The 17,124-nt window shown below is 42.6% G+C and overlaps 1 protein-coding gene across 1 annotated transcript in view; it reads left to right on the top strand.

Moving 5' to 3' along the window:
- The window catches only part of KNG1 (kininogen 1), an 89,701-nt gene extending 79,906 nt beyond the window's left edge, over positions 1-9,795 (top strand). The window contains exons 8-9 of the mRNA XM_063441062.1: positions 7,018-7,125; positions 9,557-9,795. Of these exons, the coding sequence (XP_063297132.1) occupies positions 7,018-7,125; positions 9,557-9,649 (201 nt within the window). The 3' untranslated portion in view covers positions 9,650-9,795. The remainder of the gene's footprint in view (positions 1-7,017; positions 7,126-9,556) is intronic.
- The last annotated feature ends 7,329 nt before the right edge of the window (positions 9,796-17,124 follow it).

Genomic DNA, 17,124 nt, shown 5'->3' with positions numbered 1-17,124 from the left:
AGTTCCAGAGTAATATATGCTTGGATGGATCCTGATAGTAATTGTAATCCAAATTGTAGTTGTAATTGTAATCCAAAGTCCAAAGTAGTAATTGTAATCCAAAGTCTTCAAAGGCCTGTAGAAGTTTACATTCCTTAGATACATTGCTGGAGGTTGTGTTTGTAGAATACCCGGGTATTTGTTGTAGAGTATTGGTTGTAGAGTCCAGTTATCCAAGTATTTGGCTAGAATTGGTTGCAAATATTCTATCAGCAGCATCTGTTATCACCGTGGTGATGGTGATGGTATTGGTTGTTGCCATGACATTTGTGTTTGCTTGTTGTTTTGTTTAGTTTTTTTCCATGAAACATTTTTACACAGTTTATGATATGTATAGATTGGATACACTCCGATATTCTTTCACGGAATGAATTAATTGATAGCATTTCCAAGACATTGTCTTAACAGGGGCGTATTAGCCGCGAGGCTAACAAGGCATTTGCCTTGGGCGGCATTTTCCAGGGGGCGGCAAAAAACGCCGCCCCCAAATGCCCAGGGCAAATGCCTTGTTAGCCCTGCGGCTAACTGACAAGCCCTCTGGGCGGGCGATCTGCTGGGCGGCGCTGGCTGGCGGCTGGCGAGGCCTAGGGCAGCACAAAACCAGGATGCACCACTGTGTCTTAAGTGACATGGATCCCACTATAGTACATGTTATGTTGATTCAGCAATCAAAGTGGTATCTCAAGAACATCTCTTTTTTCTGGTATTGGAATCTTCATAACACCTCTACCACTCACTGATAGACAAATAACTACATCGGGTTATGTTTTCCTATAGATGTTAACAGGTTAAATCTATGGAAAATCTTTACATTTGTTATACTTTGTATCTAGTGTATCTAGTGTTTTGTTTTAGAGATAAACACCCTTGTATATATTCTTGATATATAAGAATTCATTGAAGCAGCAAAGTATTTACCACATTTGTTCACAATGATATGTAAAGTTACATTCTCTTTAAATTTTCAAAATACTCTTTAATTCAAAAACTCTCAATCTATTTAGAATAGTTGATAATTGGAAACATGACATTATTCATCTTTCTTTGTCATGTTAGGGAGAAGACAGAAGACTTTTTGCCCAAGTTACACAGTTTAAGAAATGAAACTTTTCATTCTAAAACTTGTAATATATGCATATGTCATAACTTTGGCAGACTCCCAACCCCCTTAATACGCCACTGCCAAACCTAAAGAGTCAATATAATATGTATACATATAAATGATATATAATGTCAAAGTGTGCATTAGGGGAAAGTAATGCAAGCTTGGGGCCCTGTAGACATTTATAAACAACTCAGCCTTTGACCTTGTGGTTCATTTTGGTGTCTCAAGAACCCCTCGATGTCATTATTTTCCAACAATATACAGTTCACTGTATATATATATATATATATATATATATATATATATATATATATATAAAGTAAAAAAAAAAATATATATATATATATATATATATATATAAAAATATCTTTATTTAAAAAAAATATATCTTTTTTTATTTATATATATATGTACAGGTGATACTCAAAAAACTAGAATATTGTGCAAAAGTTCATTTATTTCAGTAATGCAACGTAAAAGGGGAAACTAATGAGATAGACGCATTACATGCAAAGCAAGATAGTTCAAGCCGTGATTTCTCATAACAGAAAATTGGCATGTGCGTATGTATTCACCCCCTTTGTTATGAAGCCCATAAAAAGCTCTGGTGAAACCAATTATCTTCAGAAGTCACATAATTAGTGAAATGGTGTACACCTGTGTGCAATCTAAGTGTCACATGATCTGTCATTACATATACACACATTTTTTGAAAAGCCCCAGAGGCTACAACACCTAAGCAAGAGGCAGCACTAACCAAACACTGCCATGAAGACCAAGGAACTCTGCAAACAAGTAAGGGACAATGTTGTTGAGAAGTACATGTTCGGGTTAGGTTATAAGAAAATATCCAAATCTTTGATGATCCCCAGGAGAACCATCAAATCTATCATAACCAAATGGAAAGAACATGGCACAACAGCAAACCTGCCAAGAGACGACCGCCCACCAAAACTCACGGACTGGGAAAGAGGGCATTAATCAGAGAGGCAGCACAGAGACCTAAGGTAACCCTGGAGGAGTTGCAGAGTAACACAGCAGAGACTGGAGTATCTGTACATAGGACGATAATAAGCCGTACGCTCCATAGAGTTGGGCTTTATGAGTGGCCAGAAGAAAGCCATTACTTTCAGCAAAAAACAAAATGGCACGTTTTGAGTTTGCGAAAAGGTATGTGGGAGACTCCCAAAATGTATGGAAGAAGGTGCTCTGGTCTGATGAGACTAAAATTGAACTTTTCGGCCATCAAAGAAAACTCAATGTCTGGCGCAAACCCAACACATCACATCACGCAAAGAACACCATCCCCACAGTGAAACATGGTGGTGGCAGCATCATGCTGTGGGGATGTTTTTCAGCAGCCGGGACTGGGAAACTGGTCAGAGTTGAGGGAGATGGATGGTGCTAAATACAGGGATATTCTTGAGCAAAACCTGTACCACTCTGTGCGTGATTTGAGGCTAGGATGGAGGTTCACCTTCCAACAGGACAATGACCCCAAACACACTGCTAAAGCAACACTTGAGTGGCTTAAGGGGAAACATGCAAATGTGTTGGAATGGCCTAGTCAAAGCCCAGACCTCAATTCAATAGAAAATCTGTGGTCAGACTTAACGATTGCTGTTCACAAGCGCAAACCATCCAACTTGGAGCTGGAGCAGTTTTGCAAGGAGGAATGGGCATGCTTGCTTCACAATAAAAAAAAAAAAAAAAAAAAATCTTCAAAGTTGTGGGCATGTTCTGTAAATTAAATGATGCAAATCCTCAAACAATCCACGTTGTGAGGCAACAAAATATGAAAAATGCCAAGGGGGGAGGGGGCGGGTGAATACTTTTGCAAGGCACTGTACTTGTCTGTTACTCTTTGCACACCAAAAATAAAGAATATAAAATTAAAAATTAAAAGGAAATAAGGTGACTAGTGTCTCCTTTACATAGTTACATAGTTACATAGTTAGATAGCTGAAAAGAGACTTGCGTCCATCAAGTTCAGCCTTCCTCACACCTGTTTTTTGCAGTTGATCCAAAAGGCCAAAAAAAAAACAAAAAAAAAACCCCAGTTTGAAGCACAATTTTGCAACAAGCTAGGACAAAAAATTCCTTCTTGACCCCAGAATGGCAGTCAGATTTATCCTTGAATCAAGCAGTTATTACCCTACATTGAAAGATTATATCCTTGAATATTCTGTCTTTGCAAGTATGCATCTAGTAGCTGTTTGAACATCTGTATGGACTCTGATAAAACCACTTCTTCAGGCAGAGAATTCCACATCCTGATTGTTCTTACAGTAAAAAAACCTTTCCTTTGCCTTAGACGAAATCTTCTTTCTTCCAGTCTAAACGCATGGCCTCGTGTCCTATGTAAAGTCCGGTTTGTGAATAGATTTCCACACAATGGTTTGTATTGGCCCCGAATATATTTGTATAATGTTATCATATCCCCTCTCAGGCGACGTTTTTCTAAACTAAATAGGTTTAAATTTGTTAACCTTTCTTCATAGCTGATATGTTCCATTCCTTTTATTAATTTTGTAGCCCGCCTCTGCACTTTTTCTAGTGCCATGATATCCTTCTTTAGAACAGGTGCCCAAAATTGCACAGCATATTCAATATGTGGTCTTACCAGTGATTTATAGAGAGGCAAAATGATATTCTCGTCCCGAGAATGAATGCCCTTTTCATGCATGACAATACCTTACTGGCCTTGGCCACTGCTGATTGACATTGCACATTGTTGCATAGTTTGTTGTCTATAACAATTCCCAAGTCCTTTTCGTGTGTTGTTATCCCTAATTCACTTCCATTAAGGGTATACGTTGCTTGTGTATTCTTTACGCCGAAGTGCATAACTTTGCATTTTTCAACATTAAATTTCATCTGCCATTTGAGTGCCCAGTCCTCCAGTCTATCTAAATCCTTCTGCAGCAAAGTAATATCTTGCTCACATTGTATTATTTTACAAAGTTTTGTGTCATCTGCAAACACTGAAACATGACTTTCAATGCTGTCTTCAAGATCATTTATAAAAATGTTAAATAGAAGGGGTCCCAGAACAGACCCCTGAGGGACACCACTTGCCACCTCTGTCCAGCTTGAAAATTTACCATTAACGACAACTCTGTATTCTGTTTTTAAGCCAATGCTCTACCCAAGAACAAGCATTTTCATCGAGACCGATTTCCTTGAGTTTGAACACTAATCTTTTGTGTGGAACTGTATCAAATGCCTTGGCAAAATCCAAATAGATCACATCCACTGCAACACCCTGATCTATACTTCTACTTACTTCTTCGTAGAACGCAATCAAGTTAGTTTGACATGACCTGTGCTTCATAAAACCGTGCTGATTTTTGCTGATAACCATATTCTTCTCAAGGAATTCTTGAATATTATCCCTTAATAACCTTTCAAATATTTTACCAGCCACAGAAGTTAAGCTCACTGGTCTATAATTTCCAGGCAAGGATTTTGAACCCTTTTTGAATATAGGAACCACATCTGCCTTCCTCCAATCCTCCGGAACACTTCCTGAAAGAAAAGAATCTTGAAAGATTAAAAACAGAGGTTCACTTATTTCTACACTTAGTTCCTTAAGTACACGTGGATGGATACCGTCAGGCCCTGGAGCTTTGTTTATATTAACTTTCTTTAGTTGCTGCAGCACATTGTCTTGAGTTAACCAATTACAATTATTCTGCAAGTTTTTAGTAGCAATCATTTGCACATCTATTGCCATGGGTTCTTCTTTAATATATACGGAGGAGAAATAGTTATTTAGAATTCCTGCCTTTTCTTGGTCTTCATTAACTAACACCCCCGTTTCAGTTTTAAGTGTACCTATACTTTCATTTTTGGGTTTTTTGGAATTTATGTACTTAAAAAATGCTTTGGGGTTGGTTTTGCTCTCTTTAGCTATCATTTTTTCATTTTGAAGTTTAGCAACAATAGGGATACTCAAGCTCCCAGTGTGATGCTAATGTTGCATTAGAGAACTTTGCCTTCAAGGTCTGTAACCCATATTTATAAGGGTGTCTGTACCAAAACATTGACAGCATAAAATCACATATGCACATATAAAACATATGGAAATTAATAAACAAAGATATATATAATTGCAGACTGTATAGAAAGAACACGCAGTGAAGCAAATATAGCACAAGTGTGAATAATGAATCATGGTTGTGGTCATGGCTCATGATAGAAAGAAAATCCACAAGTTGCAAAACATAAAACATTCAGCATAAATAAAACAGTTAAATTCTCTCTATTTGTTTTTCAGTTCTTTTTGTTACTTTTTGTATTTTTTTTCCCCTTAGTTCGTGATAATTTCCATCACAAGACATTGAGCCTATAAACTGGAGTGTGATGTAGTCTTACCACCTTGTGACAATTCAGGTGTCCAAATTCTACAAATAACAAAATAAGTGAAAGTTCAATACAAGATCCTACGATTTTGGTTATGATAGATTTTTTTTTCCAGCAGGTGTAACACTCAGTTCAGATTGAAATAGGGAACTAATTTGTTAAAAAAAAAAAAAAAATCATCTTAAAGGATGGAATATATTGTGGAGTCCTACAAGCCAAAACAGCTTTAGTATGTGTAGATCCACAGAAATCCAGCGATGGTGCAGCATCTAGGTTGTGTGTATATAAACAGGAACATGTCTCATTAAATAGAGTCATCCAGGTCGCTTTTGAGAAAGAATCTCCTGCCAATCAGTTTTTTCAATCCACCTACGTCCACGCAATCTTGGGGGGAAGGAACAAGCAGATTGTGGAGTGTCCGCACTCACCAGTCCATAATCTTTATGCATTGCCATGCCATCATCTGGGGTAATAACAGATTTTACTGTGCAGTTTCATTATATTAGTAACTTAATGAGGAAACCCCAGGGGATGCTATTTTGTGGTCATAAAGTGTTTTTGTTATTTATAAATTCCCTCCTTCTGGCCACAGTAGTTGCAGAGAGATCAGCTTAATATATCGGAAGAAAGCCTCTAGCATTTTCTGGTATTTCCTGGCCACTGCCGTGAGAGATTCTTTAACACTGTAGTAATGCCGTTTCACTACCCTGCCACCTGTGCGTTAAAATATCGGGTTAGGAAACATGGTGCACCCTATCCAGTACCAACTCTGTCACCCCCACCACCAATACCGCCATATATAGCTCCCTAAGGTGCGTCATTCGTGATCGATTCTTGGATTCCACAAACCCAAATATTATTCCTCCTGAAACGATCTTCCAAGTCAGCCAGCTTCCACACCAAAAAATGCCTTCTTCCATTTATTTTCATTGGGGGCGATACACAATCCATCTGTCCTAGATTCTAGGCGTTCTAGGCGGTCCATCCTCAAACCAAGCTCTCGCAGGTTAAGGAGTGCAGGTTAAGGAGCTCTCTGTTAAGGAGTGTAAAACCAATTTATGTGTGGACCAGAGCATTTGTAACATCTCTGAGAGTGTCTTTACCTCTCAAGAGGCCATTTGTATCTCAGCCTCTGAGCTCGTATTGGATGAGTGAGATGGCGATTGCGCCATTCTACCACCATCTTGGACAGGCAACTTGCGGTCTTTTTTGCCTGACTTGAAGAAATTGTGACATCTGAGCATCTTTGCTGGGATCATCATGGGACAGAAGAGATTTGTATTATCGGCAGATGCCAAACTGTGCCCGGTAGGTACTTTAAAACATTCGCTAAAGCCTTCAGGGGCACAAAGCTTGTATTATTTTAGTGCATAGGATATTTTATTATTGTGGTTTGTTAATTAACTGATAAGTTGGTGTATCACATACAGAATTTGCTGTCCTTCAAATTAACATTTTATTCTAATAAGTTAATTGTAGCCACATCACTCTTACTTTTTATTATCTAGGGATCCCATCCAAAACAATATGAAGTGGAATTTGAAATGAAAGAAACAAACTGTTCAAAAGCTGAATATGCCATACTTGGAGAGGAGTGTGATTTCATAGACTCACAGGTAAGCTATATATGAGACATGAGACATAGGGATTAAGCTATGAAATTTAGAAAAAAAGGAATAATAGTGTAATACCGTGAAGTGTATAAGTGGACTAAAAGTGTCCAATGGTCCAACTCACATGGGAATGAGCCTAATGAGTTGGACCATTGGACACTTTTAGTCCACTTGTACACTTGACGGTATTAAACTATTAATCCCTTTTTTTCTCCATTTCATAGCTTAATCCCTACGTCTCAACAAAGGGTAGGTGTATTTTGTATTACACCATACATGCTCCCCACTTCTCTGGTTGGTGTAGTGCATACCTTCCTATTTTTGATCGTTTGTTCTCACGTTTGGGGTGGAATAGAGGGGTATATTCACCTGAGTGTAGTAGCGTGTGAACTTGTTCTACTTGTATAACTGTACCTAAGTGCCTGTGCCTATATATTCACAGAACACTGTGTGATTTTTTTTAAAGTTATATATATGATTGATATGTGTGTACTGTGCTATCTATGGGTGAGCAACATTGACTCTGATCGGTACACATGGGCATACTGTGGTCATTGTACCTGAGTTTATGGAATCCAGGTTGTCTTCTGCTGGCCCCTCTAGCATCAGTGGCATTCCAAGAGTGAGCATTTTTCTTTGTCCTTAATTGGACACTTCAGACCATTAACCCCTTAAGGACACATGACGTGTGTGACACGTCATGACTCCCTTTTATTCCAGAAGTTTGGTCCTTAAGGGGTTAAAGAACTTCTGCTTCATGTTTTAATATTTATCCATTTTTGTACCATTCTGCTATCCTAGGCCTTGTTTTCAGACTCTATAGTTTGTCTGTTCTCCAATCTGCTATCTTACCTGTCTCTGTGTTAACCCCAGCCAAACCTAAGGACAGGAAAATATGTCTATATCTGTTCTATATTCCTACCTTAGTTAGGTGTGATGTTCTGCATGTTGGGCACGGTAGTAACATTACATATTGAAAAGAGGCAAGCCACACTTTAAACCAGCCTTAGAACCCTCTACCAGAGGCTCAAGACAGGAAGTGGGAAGTTATTTACACACATTATAAAGAACAGTGAAAACATTTCAACTCAAATTCACTCACACACGGCTGATTGTACAATCATGAAACATAACTTTTAAAAATTTCTTGACAAGTACCAACACAATCAGACATAAGGGCCTGTTCAAGTCAGTACGCAAAGGGGGCTTGTAATCTCTAGGCAAGAGGCTGGCCCAAAGTTTCTAAACATTAAACACATTCTTTTTCATGATAGATAAGTGACAGTGAGGGAATGGAGTAGGGATCTCTAGAGCCTTGGCAAAGGTGGTCAAAGAAGTACCTATCAAAAGCATAAATTGGTTTTGTGACGATATGGCCCTGGCATTCCTAGCACTGAAGATGTACCAGTTCAGGCACACTATTGTCCGTGGATTTCTTTTACCTAACCTGCACCACTAACAGCTTTATTAAATGCTAGGACTCAGCTTTGGTAGCCTCACTGGCAATGCAGGATATACTGCAGAGTTGACTCCAGATACTACAGAATATTCTACCGCTAAGGGCCACTGGCAATTACTGAACTAGTAACACTCTATAGTGGACGATAGATGACTGTAGTAATAGTGACTTCATGAAAGAGACAAAAACGCTTCTTCTTGCAGCAATCAGGAGTAAATGACTTTATTTTACAGGTTTTAGGGTTTTTGAACACTCAGCACACAATATACAACTATATTATTTGTTACAATTCCTATCCCCTGTTGTGCATGTCCACCCTGTCAACAAAGAGCTATCTGGATAGACCAGGTAGATATCTCAGCATGACGGTCTGTATCACAATCTCTTTTTGGACCCAGCTAGAAGGTAGAAGCCCTGCCTCTTGTGCCATGTGATACGTCAGAGTCCCTTTTGTCACAGGCATCCTGAAATATTTCCGTAATAAATGTTTTTAAAAGGTACAGATATGCTGTAATAGGTGATCTTTGACAGTTGCAAGTAATATATTCCTGAAAGCTCTGTGATATCCCTCTCCAAGCTCTGTTTGCCTCATCTACAGGTTTATATTGGTGCTTTGCTGGCAGTCATTAATGTGTGCATGTGCTGACACACAGTCGCTCAAAGACTGGGGTTCCTTTAATGTAATCCCAACTCTGAAACATGCATCACTGTAGGCTACAAGTAGGAGATACTAGAGCCATCCAATGGATTAAAGGCAAGTTACTTGCAGGTACTAGGGGTAGGGGGCCCAGGAAACTCTCCAGCACAACAAAGTTATAAGTACATCCATTTTATTTATAAAGCAGGAATGGTACTTTAATAATGTGGGTTTGGCACAATCACATTTTAGCTAAAGTTTGTATGAAGCATTGTACATGAAACATTGTGTTTTCATTAAATGAAAAAAACTATTTTTTGTGTTTATCTTCATTTTAGACATTTTTTGAATGTGAAGTTAAGATGATTGTTACCAAGGAAACCGTTGCCCACTCACACGTTTGTTTTGAAACAAAAAATGCAAGTATTTAATTGTAGAACTTTGTTTATAGTGAATGATTATAACTGAACATGAATATTCACTAAGGTTTGAACTGAGTGTCAAGAATCATGAATTGTAAGTGAATTACATATTTTAGATCACAATAGCCAAAAGAAAATCATAGCTTTTTTTTTTCAACAAATAGTGATTGCTTTGCATTTAAAATTTACTTTGAATGGTCGGACACTCACACTTTCATAGCAGTGAAAGTATTTCGGTGTATCAGACACACATTAATATACATGTCATATACCAGTGGAGGATCCAGAGCCTGATCCCGGGAGGGGCACTTGTAGATTATTTAAAGAAAAAATCCATGCACAATAACCACTACTGCTCTGTGTAGTGGTTATGGTGCAAGGAGTGCCGGTGTTCTATCAGTGTGCTATACCCCGTCAGATTTCTATACCCTCGTCACTTCCGGGGAGGGGAAGCAGCTGGATCCTGTGCTGCTAGCACTCCTGCTACTCCTCCACAGCCAGGTCCTGGAAGGTAAGTAAAACTAGTGTTACACTTTCATTATAGTTAGTGCATTCACTAAGCTTAGGCACACGGGACATTTAGGGTTAAGTGAAGGTTCAAATTATGGTTAGGTAAGTGCTTCTAACCTCTCTCACTCTCTATTCTTACCCTAACCCTTGGGGTAAGGGTTAAAATAGAGTGTGAGAAATCCCTATTTAGTGATATTCCCCTATTGTGAAATATCACTAAATGTGAACAAGTCCCTAATCCTAACTCTAATTTGAACCCTAACATTAACCCTAAATGTCCCATGTCCTAAGCTTAGTGAATGCACTAACTATAATGAAAGTGTAAAACTAATTTTACTTACCTTCCAGGACCTGGCTGTGGAGGAGTAGCAGGAGTGCTAGCACCATGTGCAGCACAGGATCCAGCTGCTTCCCCTCCCCGGAAGTGACAAGGGTATAGAAATCTGACAGGTATAGCAGAATGATAGAACACCGGGACCCCCTCACAGAGTAAGTAGTCAAACCGTTTAAAGGACCACTCTAGTGCCAGGAAAGCATACTCGTTTTCCTGGCACTAGAGTGCCCTGAGGGTGCCCCCACCCTCAGGGACCCCCTCCCGCCCGGCTCTGGAAAGGGGAAAAGGGGTAAAACTTACCTTTTTCCAGCGCTGGGCGGAGAGCTCTCCTCCTCCTCTCCGCCTCCGTTCCTCCCCGTCGGCTGAATGCGCACGCGCGGCAAGAGCTGCGCGCGCATTCAGCCGGTCGCATAGGAAAGCATTCATAATGCTTTCCTATGGACGCTTGCGTGCTCTCACTGTGATTTTCACAGTGAGAATCACGCAAGCGCCTCTAGCGGCTGTCAGTGAGACAGCCACTAGAGGAAAAAGGGGAAGGCTTAACTAATTGATAAACATAGCAGTTTCTCTGAAACTGCTATGTTTATAAAAAAATTAGTTAACCCTAGCTGGACCTGGCACCCATACCACTTCATTAAGCTGAAGTGGTCTGGGTGCCTAGAGTGGTCCTTTAAGAACAGTTTGACAACTTACCTGGGGTTTGCTGGGATATGGGTCTGTAGTAGGGTATAGGAGCAGTGGTACAATGTGGGAGGGGTGCAGTGTGTGTGAAAGGTTCAGTGTATGTGTGTGGGGGGGGGGGTGTAGTGTGTGAATGCGTAGCGTGTGTGGGGAAATGTGTGTATGGGGGGGCTGTGAATGTGTGTGTGCATGGGGGTAGTGTGTATGGAGGCACTGTGTGTGTATGAGGCAAAGTGTGAATGTGTATGGTGTGTGTGTGTGGGGGCAGTGTGTGTATGGGGGGCAGTGTGAATTTGTATGGTGTGTGTGGGGGCAGTGTGTATATGGGGGCAGTGTGTGAATGTGTATGGTGTGTGTGTGGGGGCAGTGTGTCTATGGGGCTAGAGTTCACTCTCAACACTGCGACCACCAGGAACTCGTGGTGAGAGTGAACTCTAGCCCATAGCTCCAGGGCTAGAGTTCACTCTCGTGAAAGCCGGAGCAGTGCCGTGGTAACCGCGGCAACGCTTTGTGCTCGTGCGAGAAGGACGCAGAGGAGCTGCAGGCTGACCTCCCGGGTCCTTTCTCCCTCCCCTGCCGGCTCCACCCTTTCCCTTTGTCTCTCTCTCCCCCACATCTCTCTTCCTCTCTGTCTCTCTCTCCCCCTGTCTCTTTTTCCTCCCTCCACCATCTCTCTATCCCCCCTCTGTCTCTTTCCCCCATCCTTTCACTGTGCCCCTCTGTTTTATTTGCCCCCTCCCCTTGTGTCTCTTTATTTCCCCCCTCCCCTTGTGTCTCTTTATTTCCCCCCCTCCCCTTGTGTCTCTTTATTTTCCCCCTCCCCTTGTGTCTCTTTATTTCCCCCCCTTGTGTCTCTTTATTTCCCCCCTCCCCTTGTGTCTCTTTATTTCCCCCCCTCCCCTTGTGTCTCTTTATTTTCCCCCTCCCCTTGTGTCTCTTTATTTCCCCCTCTTGTGTCTCTTTATTTCCCCCCTCCCCTTGTGTCTCTTTATTCCCCCCTTGTCTCTTTATTCCCCTCCTCCCCTTGTGTCTCTTTATTTCCCCCCTCCCCTTGTGTCTTTTTATTTCCCCCCTCCCCTTGTGTCTCTTTATTTCCCCCTCCCCTTGTGTCTCTTTATTCCCCCCTCCCCTTGTGTCTCTTTATTTCCCCCTCCCCTTGTGTCTCTTTATCCCCCCTTGTGTCTCTTTATCCCCCCCCCACTTGTGTCTCATTATTCCCCCCCCATTTGTGTCTCTTTATTCCCCCCCCCACTTGTGTCTCTTTATTTCCCCCCCCACTTGTGTCTCTTTATTTCCCCCCCCACTTGTGTCTCTTTATTCCCCCCCCACTTGTGTCTCTTTATCCCCCCCCACTTGTGTCTCTTTATTTCCCCCCCCACTTGTGTCTCTTTATTCCCCCCCCCACCACTTGTGTCTCTTTATTTCTCCCCTCCCCTCCCCTCCCTTCCCTTCCACTCCCCTCCCATTTACCTGATTGAGTCGGGCTGGGGCTGGGGCCAGCCGCATTCCGCACTGGAGCCGCCGGACCGGGTGGCAGCCTCGCCGGTCCGGCGGCACTCCTTTCACTAATGCAGACACGCTGGGGGCTGATGGAGGAGGGAGGAGCATGTCTCTGTACCATGCTCCCTCACGGTTCCTGTGCTGGGAATTGTGGGAACCGCGAGGGAGCATGGTACAGAGACATGCTCCTCCCTCCTCCATCAGCCCCCAGCGTGTCTGCATTAGTGAAAGGAGTGCCGCCGGACCGGCGAGGCTGCCACCAGGTCCGGCGGCTCCAGCGCGGAATGCGGCCGCCGACCGGCCCCTTCAGAGTGTGTGCCACCGGACCGGCCACCCGGTGGCACATACTTCTTCAGAGCAGCCCCCAGGTGCCGTGGCCCACCGGGAAAATTCCCGGTATCCCGGTGGGCCAGTCCGGCCCTGGTTGCACGTGGCAAGATACGATCAGTAGTGTACGGAGCATGTGCAAGAATACCGGATGTAGTATTCCCCTCCTCCATTGTGCTGGACAAGCCATGCGGTCAAGCAGGAAGTTAGTTCTTGTTCGTTTTGATTGGTTATGAGAACGTGCGGGTGGAGCTTAATATGGGAGGAGTTATGTGCCTATATAAGGAGCCTGCACTATTGTCCGGGGCTCAGAATTTGTTGTATTTTGGTGACATTAGTCCCTCTGAGTCCCGATCGGTGAACCGAATAAAGAATCTCTTCCTTCCTGAAGAAACCTGTGTCCATCTCTCTGTGCTTGGCTTCCGTCAGTTTCTCCGGTATCACTAATATGTAAAACCATAGAATTTAAAGAGGATGTACTTTCTTTTTCCCATAAATGTTTATGTATATATATATATTATTATTATCATTATTGCCATTTATATAGCGCCAACAGATTCCGTAGCGCTTTACAATATTATGAGAGGGGGGATTTAACTATAAATAGGACAATTACAAAGAACTTACAGGAACGAGAGGTTGAAGAGGACCCTGCTCAAACGAGCTTACATTCTATAGGAGGTGGAGTGTAAAACACAATAGGACAGGATATATAAAAAAAACAATACTAGAAATGATGAGAGCACTCTCTGGATTGAAAAAATAAATCAACGTTTCAACCACTACATGGTCTCAAGGTCAAAACTTTGATTTATTTTTTCATGCGAATTTGAATGCACTGAATTGATATTTTCTTCAAATCCAGAGAGTGCTCTCATCATTTCTCGTATTGTTATATATTGAGTGCTGGGATGCTGGTCTGGTTATGTTTGTCAATACATTTGATTGGGCAGAGTGCCAGATTTTTCTTTATATATTGGAAGGCCCCCTACACCACAGGGCTGATGCTGCCTGGTTCATTTCTACTTCCGGTTCAATGGTCATCAACACAGACTGCCTAAAACTCCAAACAAGCTGGTCTGGGCCTACTGTGGCTCCCACGCCGATTGGTCCAAGTTCTCCCTGCTCCAATAACTCCCACCACGCTGTTCCAGCCACATTCGGTCAGAGACTCCTACGATGATTGTACCAAGTTCTCTCTGCTCCAACAACTCCCATCATGCTGTTCCAGCCACATGCGGTCGAAGACTCCCAAGACGATTGGACCAAGTTCTCTCTGCTCCAACAACTCCCATCACGCTGTTCCAGCCACATGCGGTCAAAGACTCCTAAGCCAACTGGACCAAGTTCTCCCTGCTCCAAAAACTCCCATCACGCTGTTCCAGCCACATGCGGTCAGAGACTCCCACGCCAATCGGACCAAGTTCTCACTGCTGCAACAACTCCCATCACGCTGTTCCAGCCACATGCAGTCAGACTCTACTCATCTCCTCTCCAGAACTGGCAGTTCGTTCCCGCCAGCGCTATGAGACCCCTTACCAGCTTCCCGGGCCTTTTCCTGGATCAAACCTCCGTGTCCACCAAGTCTGGGTACCTTCCAGTCGCATAGCTGACCTCTCACCTCACCGCAAGCTTCCGGGTCAAGTCGTTTGTTTCCTGTACCAGTCAAATCCACGAACCGTGAGTCTGCCTGTACGGGCCAAATCCATGAACACACAATTGTTCTTACATACCGTCCATTCTGGACTTTTTCCCGTTCAGGACTTAAGTCAGTTCACCTACTCCTGCCTGCTCTTTGTTTCATTCCTATTCGCTAGTTTATTTTCGTCAAATTTCTACCGAACTAGTCTTCAGCTATCTCAGTTACATGCTTCCATCTAGCAGCCACCACAATCATAGTACCAATTTGTTAGTTTTACACTGTTCCCTGATACATGAAATGTCCAGGTTCTTTTTTGAAAGTATTTAGCCTGCTACTAGTTTTCCTTACATGCCCCCTGTAGTTCGGTTATGTTTGCTATATTTCTTGTTATTATTTACGATTGTGCACGGATATGGTCAGTTTCCCATTACTAATTCAGCTCTGGTGAGCGTTTAATATTCACTACGTATATTGCATTACCATCATGTATCGCATATGTCTTATTTTATCACTCATGGACTTGGTACTGTTCTGAGGCAGTCATCACGATCACATTTGTTACCATGTGTTATGGCCAATCTGTATACTTGCTCCCATGCAAGTATACAGGACGACCACCTATTCGCTAAACCTTTTTTGTAACACGCCACACTCCTATGTTCAGTATATGTATAGTCATGTTCCCTGGGACAAACCCTAGTGTACCAGGCTTTACCATACCATCATATGTTCCCCCTGACTCTACGTCAAAATAATCACGTATTATGCAAAAGGTTATTTACTCATCGCTGCTATATTCTACTCAAGCAAGTTCATCATCCTAACCGACCCTTGCTATTCAGGCATAATATCACCAAACCTACAGCAAATCCACTCCTAACTGTTCTATGTTACATCAGCCAACGCTGGCACGCAATTCCTCCGCCAGGTCGTACACAGGCCCACGCCCGGGGATCCTTAATTCCCCACACATACACCCCCCTTCCCATGCTGGCACGACCATAATTAAATATTCTAAGTCCTACCGGGATAGCTCAAAACTGCCCTCATAGCTTGGTATTCCATATCCCCCTATATGTATTTTAGCTACAGAAGTCACAGGACCAATTAGCGGTCACTCGTGACTCTGCCTATCCCCCATTATTGTCGCAGTATTGGTTAAACACTCCCCATGGTCTCTGGTAGTGGCCTACTCACTTATAGGGATATTTGATTTATGTCCTATTAATCTTGTACCCACCATCGTAGGGTCAGGATTCTAACAACTATGTCCTCAGGTTACCTATTCATATACCTATCCTCAGGTTACCTATTCATATACCAGCCTCAAGAACAACCACCCCTCCCACCATCATTTCCCTTTAGGTTCTCCAATATCTCATTACTCTGGCAAGGAAACCACATTCTACCCCAAGCAAGGTATGTTTACCCACCTCGCTACTACCCATCACCCGTCCCATTCTTGGATCCGGTATGTCAACAACTAGCCTCATCATTATCAATTCCGTGAGGCCAACACCCATCTTCATCCGCATATGGAGGTATACGCCCCTTGGCCCAACACATAGCTAACGCCTCACATCAACCTCTCCAGGTTACGAGTTAGGGCCTCACCCAGCATGGCCTCTTATATTGACTCTTTTTACAGTCCCCGAGAGGCCAACGTTATTGCCACACCTTTCAGTGGCCCCTGCCCACTAGGCCAAATCACATGAAGTCAAACAGTTGATATCCTCCATACATAACATCAACAATGGACTACAGAGACTGGAATCTCCACAGGTCCTGACGCACATCCTAGCCACAGGACTCCTAAATCCCTCTCATGGTTATGTTATCTTTTCAAATCCCGCCCCTAGCACATCGGTTTACATTATTACTCCCTCGTACTTTGTGTCCCTGACCATACGCAAAGACATCTGGAAAGGTTAATTTAGTCTCCTTACTGATTGCCTCCCACGATGTCTTAGAGTACAAGTCTTACTACTACGATGATCTGTACGTCGTTCTATACACCAGAATCCCAAACTCAATCAGAAACTCACTATCCCAGAATTCATCCCAGCCTTCAGACTTTCGTGACGTAAGTGGCTCTACTTCTCCTCACCATAGAGAAGGTTTGCATCAACAACCACACCCTTTCAGTCACTCAGTCGACTTCTACATCAAGGTTTCCACAAACCAGTCTCACAGGTCTGGTCACACTCCTGTCCGGTATTCACGAGTGTCAGAACCTTCTGTCCACATTAATAGACCCCGCAACACAATCACATTGCTTAAGAAGGTATTCAACCATATTAATTACCCACCCCTAGCCTCAACTCATTGATTTCCTCTAAGGAATTCTCCCAGCACTATGCCAAAGGGGTTGACCAGAGCTTGGGTGGGCAAGACAGACATTTCCTATGCCTCCAAGCTTCTACCTATTCAGCCATCCCAAGGGCATGTTCATGGCATTTTATGGAGGGATTGTCATGAATTTCCCACACG

This window comes from Pelobates fuscus, chromosome 2 (genome assembly GCF_036172605.1).
Source record: "Pelobates fuscus isolate aPelFus1 chromosome 2, aPelFus1.pri, whole genome shotgun sequence".
In the NCBI taxonomy this organism is placed as follows: Eukaryota; Metazoa; Chordata; class Amphibia; order Anura; family Pelobatidae; genus Pelobates; species Pelobates fuscus.
The sequence above is the reverse complement of the archived record's forward strand: the minus strand, read 5'-3'. Positions and strand labels throughout refer to the sequence as shown.